The 16,526-nt window shown below is 53.1% G+C and overlaps 5 protein-coding genes across 5 annotated transcripts; 3 read left to right on the top strand and 2 right to left on the bottom strand.

Moving 5' to 3' along the window:
• Nucleotides 1–212: 212 nt before the first annotated feature.
• Nucleotides 213–848, bottom strand: NECHADRAFT_92167 (uncharacterized protein; the record flags this gene model as incomplete). Its single annotated transcript, XM_003052781.1, has 1 exon — nt 213–848. The coding sequence occupies one exon, from the start codon at nt 846–848 to the stop codon at nt 213–215; it is 636 nt and encodes a 211-aa protein (XP_003052827.1).
• Nucleotides 849–1,272: 424 nt separating this feature from the next.
• On the top strand, nt 1,273–2,240 carry NECHADRAFT_78218 (uncharacterized protein; the record flags this gene model as incomplete). Its single annotated transcript, XM_003053288.1, has 2 exons — nt 1,273–2,081; nt 2,165–2,240. The coding sequence occupies 2 exons, from the start codon at nt 1,273–1,275 to the stop codon at nt 2,238–2,240; spliced, it is 885 nt and encodes a 294-aa protein (XP_003053334.1).
• Nucleotides 2,241–3,364: 1,124 nt separating this feature from the next.
• Nucleotides 3,365–5,015, top strand: NECHADRAFT_35216 (uncharacterized protein; the record flags this gene model as incomplete). The annotated part of the gene is made up of 2 exons (XM_003053287.1): nt 3,365–3,822; nt 3,872–5,015. The coding sequence occupies 2 exons, from the start codon at nt 3,365–3,367 to the stop codon at nt 5,013–5,015; spliced, it is 1,602 nt and encodes a 533-aa protein (XP_003053333.1).
• Nucleotides 5,016–6,362: 1,347 nt separating this feature from the next.
• On the top strand, nt 6,363–9,535 carry NECHADRAFT_36117 (glycosyltransferase family 39; the record flags this gene model as incomplete). The annotated part of the gene is made up of 6 exons (XM_003053286.1): nt 6,363–6,416; nt 6,468–6,679; nt 6,783–7,072; nt 7,127–7,410; nt 7,464–8,930; nt 8,990–9,535. The coding sequence occupies 6 exons, from the start codon at nt 6,363–6,365 to the stop codon at nt 9,533–9,535; spliced, it is 2,853 nt and encodes a 950-aa protein (XP_003053332.1).
• Nucleotides 9,536–10,738: 1,203 nt separating this feature from the next.
• Nucleotides 10,739–12,754, bottom strand: NECHADRAFT_67726 (uncharacterized protein; the record flags this gene model as incomplete). The annotated part of the gene is made up of 1 exon (XM_003052780.1): nt 10,739–12,754. Exon 1 carries the CDS (start codon nt 12,743–12,745, stop codon nt 10,739–10,741), a length of 2,007 nt encoding a protein of 668 aa, XP_003052826.1. The 5' UTR covers nt 12,746–12,754.
• Nucleotides 12,755–16,526: the final 3,772 nt, after the last annotated feature.

The following is a 16,526-nucleotide window of genomic DNA, read 5'->3' as shown; positions in this document are numbered from 1 at the left end:
CATCCAACAAGACGGAATTCTCTGCCGAGGACTTCCGTAACGGCAGGCCAACCCGAAACTAGTCGTCTGCTTTTGCTAAACTTTGCCAGCACTCTCTGCATTGGATCAAGAGATAGCAAAGTCCAAGAACCTCCGGGCAGTGTCACCAATCAGGCTATTGAGCGCCGGCGGCTTTGTAGCTGTCACGTTAGCTACCGGCTCGAGTCTCAAGATCAAACACAATACAGGTATCCCATTGGCGCCTCGATATTCCTCTTGAGAAAGTCTGGGTCAGCGCCGTCTTTTTCGCTCGCTCCGAGGTTGAGCCGTTCCAGCAGAGGTTGTGCCTGGGCGGTCCAAGTTGGTCGTGCTTGTAGATGGACGACTGCTCTGCTGCCGTCAGCGTTGTGCGTGCCGTCCCGCCGCAGACCTTGCTCCAGCTTCCAATTAAAGGCAGAGACGAGTGCCTCGACCAGACTGGCAAGCACGGCGTATCGGATCGGATCAGTGTCGCGGGGATCGGGGACTTGGGATAGTTGCCAGCTGTTTTCGGTATGGTAGAAGAAGTAGTCGGACTCGTAACCCATCATGATGAGGTTCCCGGAGCATAGGTCTTCATATAAGCGATAGAGCGACCGCACCGGGGTATCTCGCAAGCGGTAAAGAGGAATGTTATGGAGCTGCAGTATATTTGGCTGTAAAGAGCTGGTGTCTATCGAGTCATAGTCGCTTGGTGATCGCTGCATGGGAACTGGAAAATGCCACGGGATTGGATATAGCAGTTGAAACAGTACTTTCCGCCGGGCGGTGCATTTCCGTAGCCTTGTGCAAGAGGAACGAAGCTTTAATGGGGTTTGCAGTCTGGGCATCTTGGGTGTCGTGGTTGATAGTTTGCAGGAGCTCCATGTTCGCGCCATCAGCTCGCGCGTTAGCCAGCCTCGGCAAAATATGGGGCCGAAGGAGGGTCTGGGTTGGGGTGATCGAAAACAAACACCATGACCGAAGGCCGGGGTCGGGTCCAGCACCATCGTCGGCGCCATCGGAGCAGCTAGGCGATTTCTGATTCTTGTTCCTTCTAACCCTTTCGATCCCCTCACTCGAAACGGTGATGAGAATGAAAAGATTTCGGCGGCGGCTTGTCTCTCCTGCAGGTGGAGAGGGAGAGTTCAAATGCCGGGCTGTGAGTTCAGGCACCGCCGAGTTGATGCTCCTCCGTACACCAGCACACCCGCACGGGTAATATGTACTTTAGTGAGTCATGAATGATCAAGCTCGTGACATGATCTTACAATCATGTCCGCCTCGTCAACAGACTCGAGATATGCATCACGTATTCATATCAAGGTTTGTTCAACCCCGCTCGAGAGACTCGATACGGCATATATTTCTTACGCCTCGCCTCGTGTATCTCATAGCATTACATTCCGACTAGCGGGAGGGACGTTACCTTGGCTTCTCTTCCTCCTCATTCCCTCATCCACCGCCAATATGAACCACGCTTCCGGAATGGCGACAGAGCAGGGCAAAGACCTTTACAGGGTGTTTCCCAAACAAGATACCGATACCGCTGCAACTACGCAATTCATCAAGTCAACTGTCAACAATCAGGACCTCCTCCCCTTGACCAACGTCCGTGGGCGGTTGATGTCGTGGACAGTCGAGGCCGAGCCGAGCCAAGTTGCTCAGCTGGAGGAGCATGATGGCATTGATCGCGTGGCTAAGCTTAAGAGTCCAAAGAAAGACGATCCTCTACATCGAAAATTCACCATCTACCCCGTGGATGGTCAGAACTTGGATCAGTACAACGCAACCGATGCCTCCATCAAGGCCCTCCTCGATGACATGGTAAAGGAACCGAGGATACGGGACAGCACGTTTCGAAGCTGGGTGGCCCTCTTGACCAATGCTCAGGTGGAGCAAGTTGAAGCCATTGATGGCGTGAAAGCCGTGCATCCAGTTTATAAGGGAAGGCGAGGCGTGATTCGTCGACTTCGAAAGCCATCCTCTTCTCCAAAAGCATCGAGCCTTTTGGAAAGACGAGATATCATATACGAGACGCAGCAGGAGGCTGCTCCTGAGTTGGTTGCCGCCAGCCAGCAGAGGTACGTTATTTGACCTTCCTATATCAGCGCGATGCTAATCAGCCTTCACTTCTAGTACAACCCCAGTCTTACGGAACCTCTAGCAAAACATTGGATGGTGGCCATGCAAGAGGAGAAGGCTATGTGTACCACGTAGAGACAGATGTAGCTTTCGTTTAGGAACACCTGAAAATGAATTTTACTGGAGACGCTCAGGCAAGGGTGTACGCCATCATCAACGTGATGGCTTGAACAACAAAAAGGTCAACTCAATAGCAGGGAAGAGCAAAAAGAAACAAACAGCAAAAACATACAACAGCGGGGATTCGCTGGTCGTCACCGACCCAACTACTAATCCGCCCCTCACTGGCTTATCTATGGGAGAGCGGACGGGATCCCGAGTTCTCCAGTGGGTATGGTCGTATGTGATTACTTGGGCTCTGCAACCATATTATATTCCCCCGCATGGTCAAGCCGATATATGTCAGAGCGGATGAGGTTTCTGACATTCTGGGCATCTCTAGCCCGGTATTCAGCCGACTCCCTTCATGGTGTTGCACCATCTCAGGGAAGCCATTGGTCACATCGCTGGGATGCATGGTCTCTCTTCGCACGGCCTCCGACCGCGTTGGTCTTGCCCATCTGTTATCATTCCGGAATCTCTGCCCTCCCGCCGGCGATTCTGCTAGCGAACCGAGATCTCCGGCAACTAGCGTTAGTGAGTTGACCAACCTATCGGGAATCTGAGAGATAGCAAGCTTGGCTTCGGGTTCCTGGATGAACAAGACGGGATGGTGGTCTAGAGCCTACAGTGCTTACTGTACGATGAAGCCTGGTCAGTCAGCCACAGTGTCTCATGCAACCCCAACTCCAACACGCACAAGAACTGAACCTGATCTTCAAGAGACGTATCGTATCGCGCACTCAGCAAAGATTGCCAAGTACATACCCCGCACAAATCGGCTTACCAAAATCGCCGATATGACGTTTTGTCGGCTGCTCGCGGAGTCAACGCCGTTTTCCCCGATCACGCACCCCAGCCTTACGGCCTTCCAAAAACATCCATCTTTTTACACAGCATCCATTCAAAAAGGGGCCAAGATATTCGACAATATTGACCAACCACTCATATTCACTCTATCCCTTTGGACGACCAAACAACGCGAGGCTGGAGTGGACTCTCGGGGTAAAGCTTCTCCGCTGAAGGAGCCAATGAATAAATCCCTCCCGTTCCCTTCGTCATCCATGAAATTATTATGAATTCGACTCGAAGCAGTGTTGAGCCCGATACTCTACCCGTGGGAATGTCGTCGTCGGCATGGAGAGCCTCAGCTCTGGAAGCTGTCTCCAGCTATCTGTTTGACGAACACTCCAGTCGTTCAGAAGACGCTAGCATCTTGTTGGTGCTGATGTCATTCTTCTCACCCTACGACAAAATTCCCTTGGATCTTCTTGTCCGTGGCTCAACCAATCGCAGACGTTGGACAGCTGATGGCAAGATCGAGACTGTGGACGCCATCCCGGTCGGATTGGTTCCGGAACTGGCTGAGTTGCTTTCGGACGCCTCAAGATTGAACAGCATCTTTGAAGAACTCTGTTGGGTTTCAGCCATCTTGAAATATTCCGATGACGCCTACCACTTGAACGAGGACATGTCTGTTCGCATCCATGAAAGCCTTGATCCCAAAGGTCTTGCATTTTGGCGACAGCAAGCCCTGATCGTGGCATACAGAGCGATCCCCTGGAAGTATATCGAGTTTCCGTGAGTCTAAAACCTTGATAAGCCTCGGCCAACTACTTACCCAACACAGTGATGCTACCGTCAAGCTATTCCTACCACATTTGCAGCATGTCACGGAAGCGTATGAAGATTGCTTTGACGGTCTTCCAGCAGTTACAAGAACTGACTTCATGCTCACCCTCATCGAGGCCTCTCGGTTTCCCGGGATGGCATGGAAGTACTTTGCTGTCGGTCAAGCAGAATTGGCTGCAGGACGACTCAAGAACACGCATCTTCGCCTTTGCATTGGACAGTCCAAGGCACTTCTAGGTCGACTTAGCGGAAACATGAACGAAGCTGTGAACAGCCTCCAGGACCTTGCATCAGACGACCCAGCAGCCGCCATGAATCAACGAACACGCTCGGAAATTTGTGTGACAGTCCTTCAGCGATGCTTGAACTATATTCAAGTAGCAGATCTTGACACCGCTCAGGAGTTGTTGGAAGACTGGAGCCCTCTTGGAGAGAACCCGTCCCCATTGGAAGAAGTTATATGCTTCCGAAAACATGCACTCCTTGGAAGAATCATGAGGTATCAAGGCGAGTTCAACGACTCGCTGGAGCAGCTCGAGATAGCACAAAAGACCACACAGGAACAGAGTGACATCATCCTGGAAGAGGATCTTCGTGATCTTACTTGCGATCTGGCTGACACACTACGAGAGCTTGACAGACCTGTTGCTGGTGAAGAACTCCTCCGCGCAGAAATAGTGCAACGCACTGAAAGACCTGACCCTCTGGCTGGAAAGTCCCTTCTGGAATTGGCTCTGGCAGAGTCACTTTTTGCCCAAGGGCGATACGAAGAAGCAGAGCAGATCTGCCTCGACGTCCAGACCAGGACCAGCCTTCTCAAGTATGAGAGGCTTCGACTGTACGTCATCCTGGCGAAACTACGCCACATGAACTCTGAGTTGGAATCTGCGTTGTCTTGTTGGAGTGAAGCGATGCAAGCGTTGCAAAAGTTCCCTCTTGTGAATGGAAGAGTGAATCGGATCATCTCAACTTCGATGGCAGACGTTCTTGACGCTCAAGGTCACGACTGGTTATCACAAGAGTCACCCAGACGAGCGTCCCTAAGTGAGCTGGCCAAGCCACAAGGCGTTCCGTACTGGATTGCAGGCTTCCGGCACTGGGCAGAGTATCTGCAGTCGAGGGGGGCGCGGGGTGACTTGTAGCCTATCGAGACACGCGATCTTGGACAGCTGTTGATCAGAGACGCCAAGTGAGACATGAATCTACATATATAGGAAGTGGAGTTGATATACCCGAGACGGAGTTGTCATTGACGATTCGGCTCAGAGGGCGTTTATGCTTGTTATAGACTGTTCCCAATATTAAACCTGTGATGGCACAAACAGGTCAAACGTCAGCGAGGATAGTCGTCGTCACTGTCCTCGTCTAGAGGGCACTCGTGTGGTCCAAGAACGCGCGTTTTTGGGCATGGGCGAAAAAAGGGGCTCTTGTGCAGTCTGGCCCTGTCCATGGATGTTTAGCCGCATCGCGCTTGTTTGGAGCTGATGCCACAGAACAAGACGAACCCCTGCTGTGGCTGATTACTGCAGCCACAACACGAGAGTGGCGCAAAACGTCAATCCCTAGCTCTGACAGCTCTGGGCTCGGGCTTGGATAGGAATGGTAATTGACACCTTTGAGCTTAGCTCTTGCTGGGCTTCATTACCTCCATGCCTAGGGATTCTTCTTCACGTCAATGATAACAAGACCTTTGTATAGAAGCATGAGCTGAGGTTAGCTGTGCCTCGCTAGCGCCAGAGGACGCTTTTTATAGGGCGAATGTTCCCCTTCCATGTGCAGCTCCGTTTCCAGGCTAGCGCTACGGGGATTCCAGGGGATTTTCGTAGCCGGGGTCAGGGGTTGATTCGCTGTGCGCGTAGGGAGAACCCCACTGGGCGCGAGGTACTAGTGGAGGCTACTCGAGCTGACGGGAACGGGAGCCAGCCGAAAAGGCCACTGTAGCTACAATTTTTGAGAGAGCAGAGCAGCAGGAAGGAGCAGGAGCCCAGTGACACGCGCCTGCTGCTGCTGCTGCAAGCATCCTTCCAGTCAATCCCCCATCCCCATCACCAGTTTCAGCCCACCCGCATGTGCCAAGTTAATCATCAACCATCCCCTGAAGCTTCGTGTCCTCCTCAACTTCTTTTCTTCCTTCCCCCTTCTTCAACCTCGCATCACCCAACGACGTCAAGGCCTATTGCGCATCGCCTGTTGTCCATTCTATCACCCCGGACAGCTTGCGATTGAACTTTTGGGTCCTTTTTTTTTTTTCTCTTATTCTTTTTTTTATCCTATCCTCCGACCCATTCGATGAGGTGTCTTTAAGTCATCTCCTCCCCCCCGGCCGGTTTTCCCTTCTCGCTCTCGTTTCCACGACCAAACCTTTTCTTTTTTACATCCACAACCATCCGAACCATTGTTCCCGATTCGAGTGTCTGCGCTTCAGGCACAGCTTCTAGAAGCCTTCTGCGATCGAGTCGATTCGAACTGAACATCGATACTTGACCGTCATGGCTCGTTCCCGGGGCAAGAGTCCCAGGCCGCCGGTCAAGGCTGAACAGCCTGTCGTCGAGAAACAACAACCTGCTCTGGTACCGCTGCCGCAGCAGCAACAGCCTGCTGCCGTGGCTAGCAAGCCCAAGAAGAGCAACACCAACGGCAAGGCCAAGAACTCAACCTCGTACAAGTCGGATGGTGTTGAGGACAACGATGTCTTCCTCCTCCCCGTCTCCGACTACTGGATTGTCCTCGGCCTGATGGTCGTGGCCACCATTGTCCGTGTCTACAGGATCTACCAGCCCACTAGTGTTGTCTTTGATGAGGTCCAGTGAGTCTCCCTCGCTCCTGGGAGCTTTGGTTGAGCTTCATCCCGAGCTCCAGCCATCCCCTGTCCAGACCAGTCCACTAATCGTTTCGTTTCACAACCACAGCTTCGGCGGCTTTGCTACCAAGTACATCAAGGGCAAGTTCTTCATGGATGTCCACCCTCCCCTGGCCAAGATGCTCATCGCCCTCACCGGCTGGCTCGCTGGCTTCGACGGAAGCTTCGATTTCAAGGAGATTGGCAAGGACTACATTGAGCCCGGCGTGCCATATGTCGCCATGCGCATGTTCCCCGCCATCTGCGGTATCCTTCTGATTCCCTGCATGTTCCTGACTCTCAAGGCTGTTGGCTGCCGTACCATGACTGCTGCCATGGGTTCCGGTCTCATTATCTTTGGTTCGTGTACCTGAGGATGCCAGACTCGCATGGTCTTGGACTAACGATTCGCAGAGAACGGTCTTCTGACCCAGGCCCGTCTGATCCTCCTCGATTCGCCTCTTGTTGCTGCCACCGCTTTCACTGTTCTGTCCTTCACGTGCTTCACCAACCAGCACGAGCTTGGTCCTGATAAGGCCTTCCAACTCAGCTGGTGGTTCTGGCTCATCAACACTGGTCTTGGTCTGGGCCTTACCGCCAGCATCAAGTGGGTTGGCTTGTTCACCATCGCTTGGGTTGGCGCCCTTACTCTGGTCCAGCTCTGGGTTCTGCTCGGCGACACCAAGAACGTTACCATGGTATGGAACGACTGCTCATGTTGGCTCTTGATCAGCCTGCTGACTTCTTCTAGCGTCTTTGGACCAAGCATTTCATGGCCCGTGTCTTTTCCCTGATTGTCGTCCCTCTGACCTTCTACATGGCCATGTTCGCCATTCACTTCGTTGCCCTCAAGAACCCTGGTGATGGTGATGGTTTCATGAGCTCCGAGTTCCAGGCTACCCTCAACAACAAGCGAATGAAGGATGTCCCCGCCGATGTCATCATGGGCAGCCGTGTCACCCTGCGTCATGTCAACACCCAGGGTGGCTACCTTCACTCTCACCCTCTCATGTACCCCACCGGCAGCAAGCAGCAGCAGATCACTCTGTATCCTCACAAGGACGACAACAACATCTGGCTCCTGGAGAACCAGACTCAGCCCCTCGGTGTCGATGGCCAACCTATCAACGGTACTTATGCCTGGGACGCTCTTCCCGAGCCCCAGTACATCAAGGACGGTGCTGTTCTCCGACTCTACCATCGCCCTACCCACCGCCGCCTGCACTCCCACGATGTCCGTCCCCCGATCACCGAGGCCGACTGGCAGAACGAGGTCTCGGCCTATGGCTATGAAGGTTTCGATGGTGATGCCAACGATTTCTTCCGTGTCGAGATTGTCAAGAAGAAGACCAAGGGTGCTGTCGCCAAGACCCGCCTCCGAACCATTGAGACCAAGTTCCGTCTCGTCCATGTCATGACTGGTTGTGTTCTCTTCTCTCACAAGGTCAAGCTCCCAGATTGGGCTTCCGAGCAGCAGGAAGTGACTTGCGCTCGTGGCGGTACTCTCCCCAACAGCTTGTGGTACATCGAGAGCAACGCTCATCCCCAGCTGGAGGGCGATGTTGAGAAGGTCAACTACCGACGACCTGGCTTCTTTGGCAAGTTCTGGGAGCTTCACAAGGTCATGTGGAGGACCAACGCTGGCCTCACTGACTCTCACGCCTGGGACTCCCGCCCTGAGTCTTGGCCCATCCTTCGCCGAGGTATCAACTTTTGGGGCCGCCAGCACACTCAGGTCTACCTCCTCGGAAACCCCATCATCTGGTGGTCTTCCAGCGTTGCCATTGCCATCTGGGTCGTCTTCAAGGGCATTGCTGTTCTCCGATGGCAGCGCAGCTGCAACGACTACTCGAGCGCCACCTTCAAGCGATTCGACTACGAGATTGGCACTTCGGTCCTCGGCTGGGCTCTGCACTACTTCCCTTTCTACCTGATGAAGCGTCAACTGTTCCTTCACCACTACTTCCCTGCTCTCTACTTTGCCATCATTGCCCTCTGCCAGGTCTTTGACTTCATCACTGCTCGCGTTCCCGGCATTGGTGTCCGTGAGAGCAACGCCATCAACCGCATCGCCACCGTTGCTTTCCTTGTCCTCTCCGCTGCTGTCTTCTCCTTGTACGCTCCTCTGGCCTATGGTAGTCCCTGGACCAAGGCTGAGTGCAAGCGCGTGAAGCTCTTCAAGACCTGGGACTTTGACTGCAACACCTTCTATGATAGCGTAAGTGTTTTCTATCCGATCAATTCAGGTAATAGTTGACTAACACATGTGACTTTCAGTACGACAAGTACAGCCAGGTTCCCGCTGTCAGCTCCTCCGTGGTTCCCACCACGCAGGCTACTAAGAAGGTTGACCCCGTCAAGCAAGAGGCTCCTGTCGTTGAAAAGCAGGAGCAGGCTGTCATCTCTGGAGCTCCTGAGCCCGCGGTTGAGCACCGTGTGGTTGCCAAGGAGGAGAAGGTTGAGTACCGTGACCAAGACGGCAACCTCCTTGACCCTGAGCAGGTCAAGGCTCTGGAGGGCAAGGTTGAGTTCAAGACCAAGTACGAGACCAAGATCCGAGTTGTTGATGAGAACGGTCAGGAGCTTCAAGAGCCTGAGGGCGGCTGGCCTGCCGACATTGACGCTGGTGTCGCCCCTCCTCACCCTGATGTTGAGGGTGTGAACAGCGAGACTCTCAAGGGCAAGGAGAAGGTCGAGGAGGTTGTGGCTGCTCCTGCTCCTGAGGATGTTGCTGCTAGCAAGGATGGTGAGAAGGAGGCCGAGGAGGCCAAGGCCAAGCCTGCCAGCGAGAACCAGGACGCCACCGTCAAGGATGAGCTGTAAACTATCGGACAGTTGAGTTCTCTTTTGCGAGACCCTCGATTTCCATATTTACGAAGCCTGCCCTGCAAACGGCACTCCCTACTCTCCTGGCTCAACCTCTTCTACGAACCTTCCCGCAAGCCTTGTAACATCATGTACTCATTATCACTTGACGACTTATGGAGAGGGTGGGAAAATCCCTGGCGATCTTACACTACTAGTGAAGATGGGGGGGGGGATAATCGGTATCTGTCTGATTTTGGAGGAGAAAAGTCATAAAAAACATTACACCCATAAAAACGAGGGGAGGATAAGGAGGCTGGCTATACAGGACTGGGACGTCGGGCTACGGCGTATTCTCATTTGTTGACATGTGTCTGAGGGCATATCGTGGCGTGCGTACAATGTTTGCGACACAAATTCCATCACTAATATACATTTTTCATGTCTTCATGTTGAGGTTGTGCGATGTTTTTGACTACGCTAACTTGAATCTCCCCATCAAGGAGGATAAGAGGTTTATACTTGCATAATAACAACTAACTCGTCCAAGTCAGGCCTTCGATATCACCAAAGAGATCATATAGCAAGCAATTGAATGCAGTTGGTATCATGTGTATTACTACTACAACTAGTGGCAGCGTCAAATAGCATAGTTGACGGCCTTGCGTGATGTGATGATCTAATAAATGTAGGAAAGCAAACCCTGTGCATGCGTGCTCTCTCTCTCCGTCTTTCTCTTGCGCGTGGCAAATCCAATCCAATCATGACGCTCTGGACCAAAAGCAGAGGACAAATAAAGCATGTCGTCCCAAGAAACCCAACCCATTTCCCGATCCAGTTTGCGCCTCCCGAAACGAACGATGCGCATCTCTCTCTCTCCCTTCTCTGTGTGTCTCCCCGTAAAACGCCAGAAGTTGTAGACCCGCGAGGACTCCCATAACGATCGATCGGTCCCTTCATCCAAGTCCCCCAGGTAGTGTAAGTCAGTTCCCATAACCTATTCATCCAATGTATGTTGAAATATCCCATCCTTCGTCTTCTGAGTCACTGTGTCCGTGTCGAGACAGCTGATTGAGCATCATTGTGCCCAGCATGCGCAATCCAAACTCATTCCCGCAAACCAATCAATGCATGCAATCCTGTAACCCAAAGTGTTATACAAAAATAATACACAAGACCCGCATCAGGAGTTGACGTCGGGTCTTGAAAAGAATGTTTTGTTTATTGATCCGCAGATGGGATCGTGATCGACAGTCGCTTCGTGTCTTCCGAGCCAGAGCTGCTCTTGACATCCAGAGACTGTATGGAGCTGCGTACGCTCCTAGCTCCATCCGTCTGCAAAGGCGGAGTATGGGGCTCTTGAATCGGGCCGTTGACCTTTTCGTTCCGCGTTCGGTCAATGTTCATCATTGGTGGAGTTTGAAAGCCAGGGACCGAGAGATGATCGGACACCACACTCTCTTCGCGGCTGGTCCGGGGGCTCTTCTCCAGGTCAACCAACAGTGGTGCCTGGATGCTAGGAATAACGCCTCCTCCAATTCGAGACCAGAACATCTGCTCTCGTAGTCGTACACTCTCCTCCCAGGCAGCCTTTTCGTGATTCTCGTCGTCAGCTCGCCAGTGACCGTCCTTGACCATGCGTAGAAATCCAAGAAAGTCGCACGTAGAGCGTACGCGGTTGAGGCAGTACTTGCACAGAGGGTGTCTCTGCGCCGAATCGGTCTCGCTCGTTCGGAATCGGTGGGTGCGCAAGTAAAGAGGATCCTTTCGAGAATCACCGCAGAGGGAGCAGGGATAGAATTGCGGCTTCGTCAGAGCAATAAATGATCCAGTAGTTGGGACAGGCTCCACGACCAGTGACCCCTCAGCAATCGAGTTAATAACGGTTCGACGAGCAAGCCAGGACAGGCCAGGGGCCATATCAAGACGAAGGGTAGGCTCAATGTCTTCTGCCAAAACCCGCTTGTAGAACTTTGTCTCTTTCAAGCTGGGCAGAGGAGCAGCAGAGGCATTCGAGGCAGCACTGATAGTCGAGGCCGGCGTGTTTGGTGACTGAGGGGCGCTACCGACAGCCTGACCCGCCGTGTTGAGAGATGTAGTAGAAGCGTTCGAAGGGTGAGCACTTGAAGTCGAACCACCGAGACCAAACGAGGAGAGCGCAGTGAGGGCACCCATAGAGCCCGACGAGACACGGCTTCCAGCACGGTTGCGAGAGACTCGAGCGAGGCTCACAAAGTCATCGTACGAAGCCAGATCCGTTCGCAGGACAGGCTGGATCAAATGGGTAAAGCTTGTCGGGTGTGAGGGCTCGGCAGCAGGAACCCATGGCGAAGGTGAAGGTTCGTTGGCGGATGTTCGCTGATCGTCAAGAGAATCGGATTTGGCAAAGCCGGGCGAAGAGGGAGCGGTAGGGTTGGTCTGGTCGTCGCGTTCAGCAGCCATGTGCTCCATGACGTGCTTGAGCTCAGAAAGCTGCTCCTGCTGTGACTTGAGCAGGCTTTCGGAATCGGCCAACTGAGCTTTCAACTGGTCATTCTTGCGCTGCAGCACCTCGTGATCCGCCTTGGCCTCCTCCTTGGCCGCAATCACCATCTTGTTGGCCTCTTCGAACAAGGCAGCAGTAAGGTTTTCGAGCTCCTGCTCAATCTTCTTCTTGTCCTTTTCCGTATCGAGACGCTTCTGGCGCTCCTCGGCTATTTTGGCGTGCCAAACCTTCTTTTCAGCCTCAACGGTATGCTTTCGTATCCAAACATCGCCCTGCAGCATTTCACGCTGCGAGGCATTCTGGGCCTCGAGAATGCGAATTCGATCGCGGGCAGTGTCGAGCTCATGGCGGGCGGCTGATAGGGAGTCATCGAGTATCGTTTGGTGATTGATGGCGTTGATGAGTTTTGTGCTGAGGGTGGCGACTTCGTCATTGAGGTCGGGGTGGTGATTAGGGATCGAGATGCTACCGTCATCGGCCGGGCTCATACCACGGCTTCGTGGATCAGGCAGGGTGCTCATCTCATCGCCGAGGTCGATAGGTGCAGGAGAACCGATCGGTAGATGTGTTGAAGAGGAAGATTTGACAGGCGTGTGATCGGGAGTGATTGTTGAGGGAGTTCGAGGCTTGTGACTAGGCGCAGAAGCGATCGAGGAAAGTGATCGGAAATGGCCTAATGATCGTCGAGACGCTGGTGAGGTTGTCGCAAGAGGCTGGCCCCAGCCAGCGGCGGCGGCAGACATTGGAATAAATCTAGAGCAGAGCAGATGTGAGCGTGAGTTTGGGTGTGCGAGCAAGGTTCGGCGAGGCAGAGGATAGAGTTTGTGCGTAACAGAAGGTGTGACAGAGGAAAAGAGAGGTGGTGGTGGCGCCCTGAGTCAAGAATTCAAGGCGAGGAGCAAACATACGAGTCCATGGCGAACGGGCACGGTGGAGAGTGTCAGTCGAATCTGTCGTGTGCTGCTGTGCTGCGCTGCCGGCCCGGACAGCGACGTGCGTGACCTGACGTGACGTGACCAGTCGAGATGAGACAGGTCAACCAACGTTGGAGGACAGAGCGTCAGGGTCAGGCAAGCTCAGGATCCGTGGGGAGAGGGGGAGGGAATTGGCAGCGCGGCCCAGTCCAGCGGGAATGGAGGATGGGATGGAAAAGGCGGATCCTCCGGACCCGACACGGTTTGACGACGGCGAGCGAGTCGAACGAACGGCAGACAGACCAGACGAGGGAGAAAGAGGCGACAGAGGTCCGAGTGTGAGAGGGTAGGTATGGTACAACACCCTCTCGTCTCTTCCTCAGGACGAGACGGGAGACGAGGAACTGCGGCTTTGAAACTGCGTGAGCCACGTTCCACGGGGGGTCCACGTTCCACGACCGGGGGGTTTCGATGGACGATGGGGCAGAAATGCTGTGGCTGGTTGACTCTAGCGCGTAACTGTCTGTAGCGCAGCGGTACGGTACGAGATGAGGAGAGTGAAAGAGGAGCTCCCTCCCGCTACAGACTGTGTACGAATACGTAGTCTGGGCGGCCGCGGTCCCCGTTTCGTTGCTTCTCCGCAAGCCTGTTGCGAGGGTTGCTCGAGATGGATGGGGCACCCAGTCCGACAGTGTCGTATCGTATCGGACGCGGATCGCAATTGCAGTGGACGGGTGGAGTTTGGGATGATGCGATGATGTCGAAGCAAAGAAAGAATGCTAATCTCGACAAGATTTTTTTGGTGTTTCGTGATTACCTAGGTCAGTCAGTGGGAAAGAAAGGGGACCAACCAGTACAAGTAACCACGACCCTGTCCCGATCAACTTCTCCTTGGTCTCCCGTCCATTCAATCAATCCAATCTCTCTTTTCTTCGCCTCACCATTCGGGGGCTACGCCTGCAGGCTGCAGGTGCAAGGCCTTGGGAGCGGGTGAAATGGGATGGGGGAGGGAACAGGAGTACGAGGACGCAAAGTACCTACCTCGTGTCGGCCAACCAGAGGACGGAACATGAGCAGGGAACGGCAGGCGCGACCAGGCCTCGGCCCTCACCTGCCCAACCGGACCTCAAGCGGAACCGCCTCAGCCACGAGCTGTCTGGTGACGCCACGCCATCACATCCCAGGCGCTCTTGCCCCTGTTGGGAATAGCCAATGGGCCAGGGTCAGGAGCAGCGGATACTTGGACACGAGGTATCGTCGAGCAAGCTGAGGATACGCGGTCTCTGACTTGATAGCTCGTGCGCTAAAGAGCAGAGCCCAGCCGGACTGTGACAGACAGGGGGGGGCCGTTCAGGTTCCAGCGCCTTTTCCGGGGGCCGGCCTCGATATCTAGCCGCTAAGTCAGCGATCAAAAGGGGCCGGGGCCTTCTACGAGTCCGCTGTGACGGAAGACTTCCAAGGTTGGTCAGCACAGGCCTCCAGCTTCAAACAGCTGGGCTGCCAAGTTTGAGGCCAGTCGAGACCCTGAAGACGACAGGAAGCCTATTGGCAATAGTTTTCAATTGTGGCTCACTCAATCTCTCAGGAGGAGAGACAGAAAAGGAGAAGAGAAAACAGTCGAGATTGAAAAGGATGATGCTGTCATCATCAATCAAAGACGGGACAGGAAGCCTCTGCTGCAGGTAAAGTGCTTTCTCCAGTTCGCCTCCCTCTCCCGCTCCGTGCCAAGTGGAGAGAGTGAGGGCCCGGGCAACAAGCAAGAAAAGTTGGCGCTGATGACGGCTCCATCTCCCATTCCCATTCTCACCAAAAAAGAAGTTGGATGATGACGGTGACTGGGGTCAGGCCCCGATTTTTTTTCACAAGCCACGCCAAGGGAGAATCCGACAAGGGAGAGTGAAGCGAGACAAGCGCTAAAGATGGATTGGAATACGACCGTGATACGCTCGCTGCTGGTCCAGGGTAAGCTTGGGTTGGGTTGTTTATCAGCGACAAGCTCATCAATTGGAATGAGATGAAGCTATGTGTTGTTGCAGAGCTATCATATTGGGCGTCAAGTCAGGCAATCAATCATTCACTGCAGCCCCTGCTTATTTGTCGTCCATGTTTGTTTCCGGTTGACTGCATTTGTGCTGCTCCGTATCCCTTCTCATGTTGTCCTAGTAACACACAAACAACACACACAATGTGCGATGAGTTGGCACTGCGGGTAACGACAGCTATCGTTTCAAAAAGTAAGCAGAGGCCAGGACAACACATCATCCTCAACAAAGACACTGGGATTCCATCGGGCAACGACGTCAGGTACCCGAGTTACCTAACCCAAGACACTGTCTGAAGCTATTTCTACTTCCGGAGAAATCTTCAGTTGCCCAGAGACAAGGGATTCACCAGTCACATAGCAAAAACGAGATCATGTCTCATTCTCAATTGGGTCTTCGAGAGGATAACTTGTCATCTTGATTTAGAGGAGAGTGTGTTCCGTGCCCTGACCTACCCGAGTACAGCATCGTTTTAAGCTCGGGTGCCAAAAGCGCCCACCATCGTGAACTTCAACCGTCACTGTAAAGACCACATCTCGTAAAAAACAAAAGACAGGCTCAATTTAGCTATCAGTGTGTCAATGCAACGCATCCGGGATAATTGGAAAAGTGTCCCGGTGGCCACTTATCTTAATGCTACCAGGAGCACTCCTTTATACACCCAGAGAGCGCGATGAAAGCAACTTTATTTCTCAAAACGTCTTATTAGAGCCCTGATGAGTAAGGACCAACACCAAAGGCTGTGTTGAAAAGTCCCGTCTCGTCTCCCCTCACACGCCGCGGAAATCAAACCCCCGACCCCGACGATGCGATCCATCTTCTGCCTGGCCGTCCCCAGCCTCGCCGCTGCGACAACAGTTCCAATCCCATGAACCGCCCTGAACACACACGGCCTCACTTGGATCCGCTGCAGTTTCTAATTACTACTAAATATCGAGTGTGTTACCATGGAAGTTCCTATTGACTATACTGACCCGCTGTAGAGTCAGACCGTGCTCATGGACATTGTGAGATACGGCCCAACACGTTATTGTCCTCAACTCCCTTATGAGAAGGATCATTACAGCCTTGACTTGAGCATTGGTTAGTCTACATCTATGAATAGGAGAATCGCCCCAAGCACTGTCTGAAGGATTATCCTACTGCATCCGCCGTATTTGATTCACAGACTTGAAAGATGCCAACGATAAGATACTCGGCCTAGAAAACATAGACAGTGAGGCTGTGTAGAATAACTGCATTGGCCTCATGACTATCCAACGGGCTCTTATATGTGATTGGCCAGTTCGGACTTTAGATGCAAAAAGGAACGTAATGTGCTGCTAATAAAGTTGCAAGCTTGATATGAGCCTCTACCAATAGTGTCCTGCCCCGGTCTGGTTGCAACAGCACCAGGACATGGGTATCGGCTGATCAGGCTTTTGCTGCTGTAGGATCGAAACAAGGCTGAAAAGTGTCTAAAGAGGTAATCCATTCGAGCAACATCTGCAGTTCTTGATGTATCAAGCTGCACTGGGAATCCTTTGGATCACAGAGCTCTGTGATGAAACGCGGAATGCTGACCATAG

This window comes from Fusarium vanettenii (assembly GCF_000151355.1).
Source record: "Fusarium vanettenii 77-13-4 chromosome 3 genomic scaffold NECHAsca_2_chr3_3_0, whole genome shotgun sequence".
NCBI classification, from domain to species: Eukaryota; Fungi; Ascomycota; class Sordariomycetes; order Hypocreales; family Nectriaceae; genus Fusarium; species Fusarium vanettenii.
Note: the sequence above shows the minus strand (reverse complement) of the source record. Positions and strands in the feature narration are given on the sequence as shown.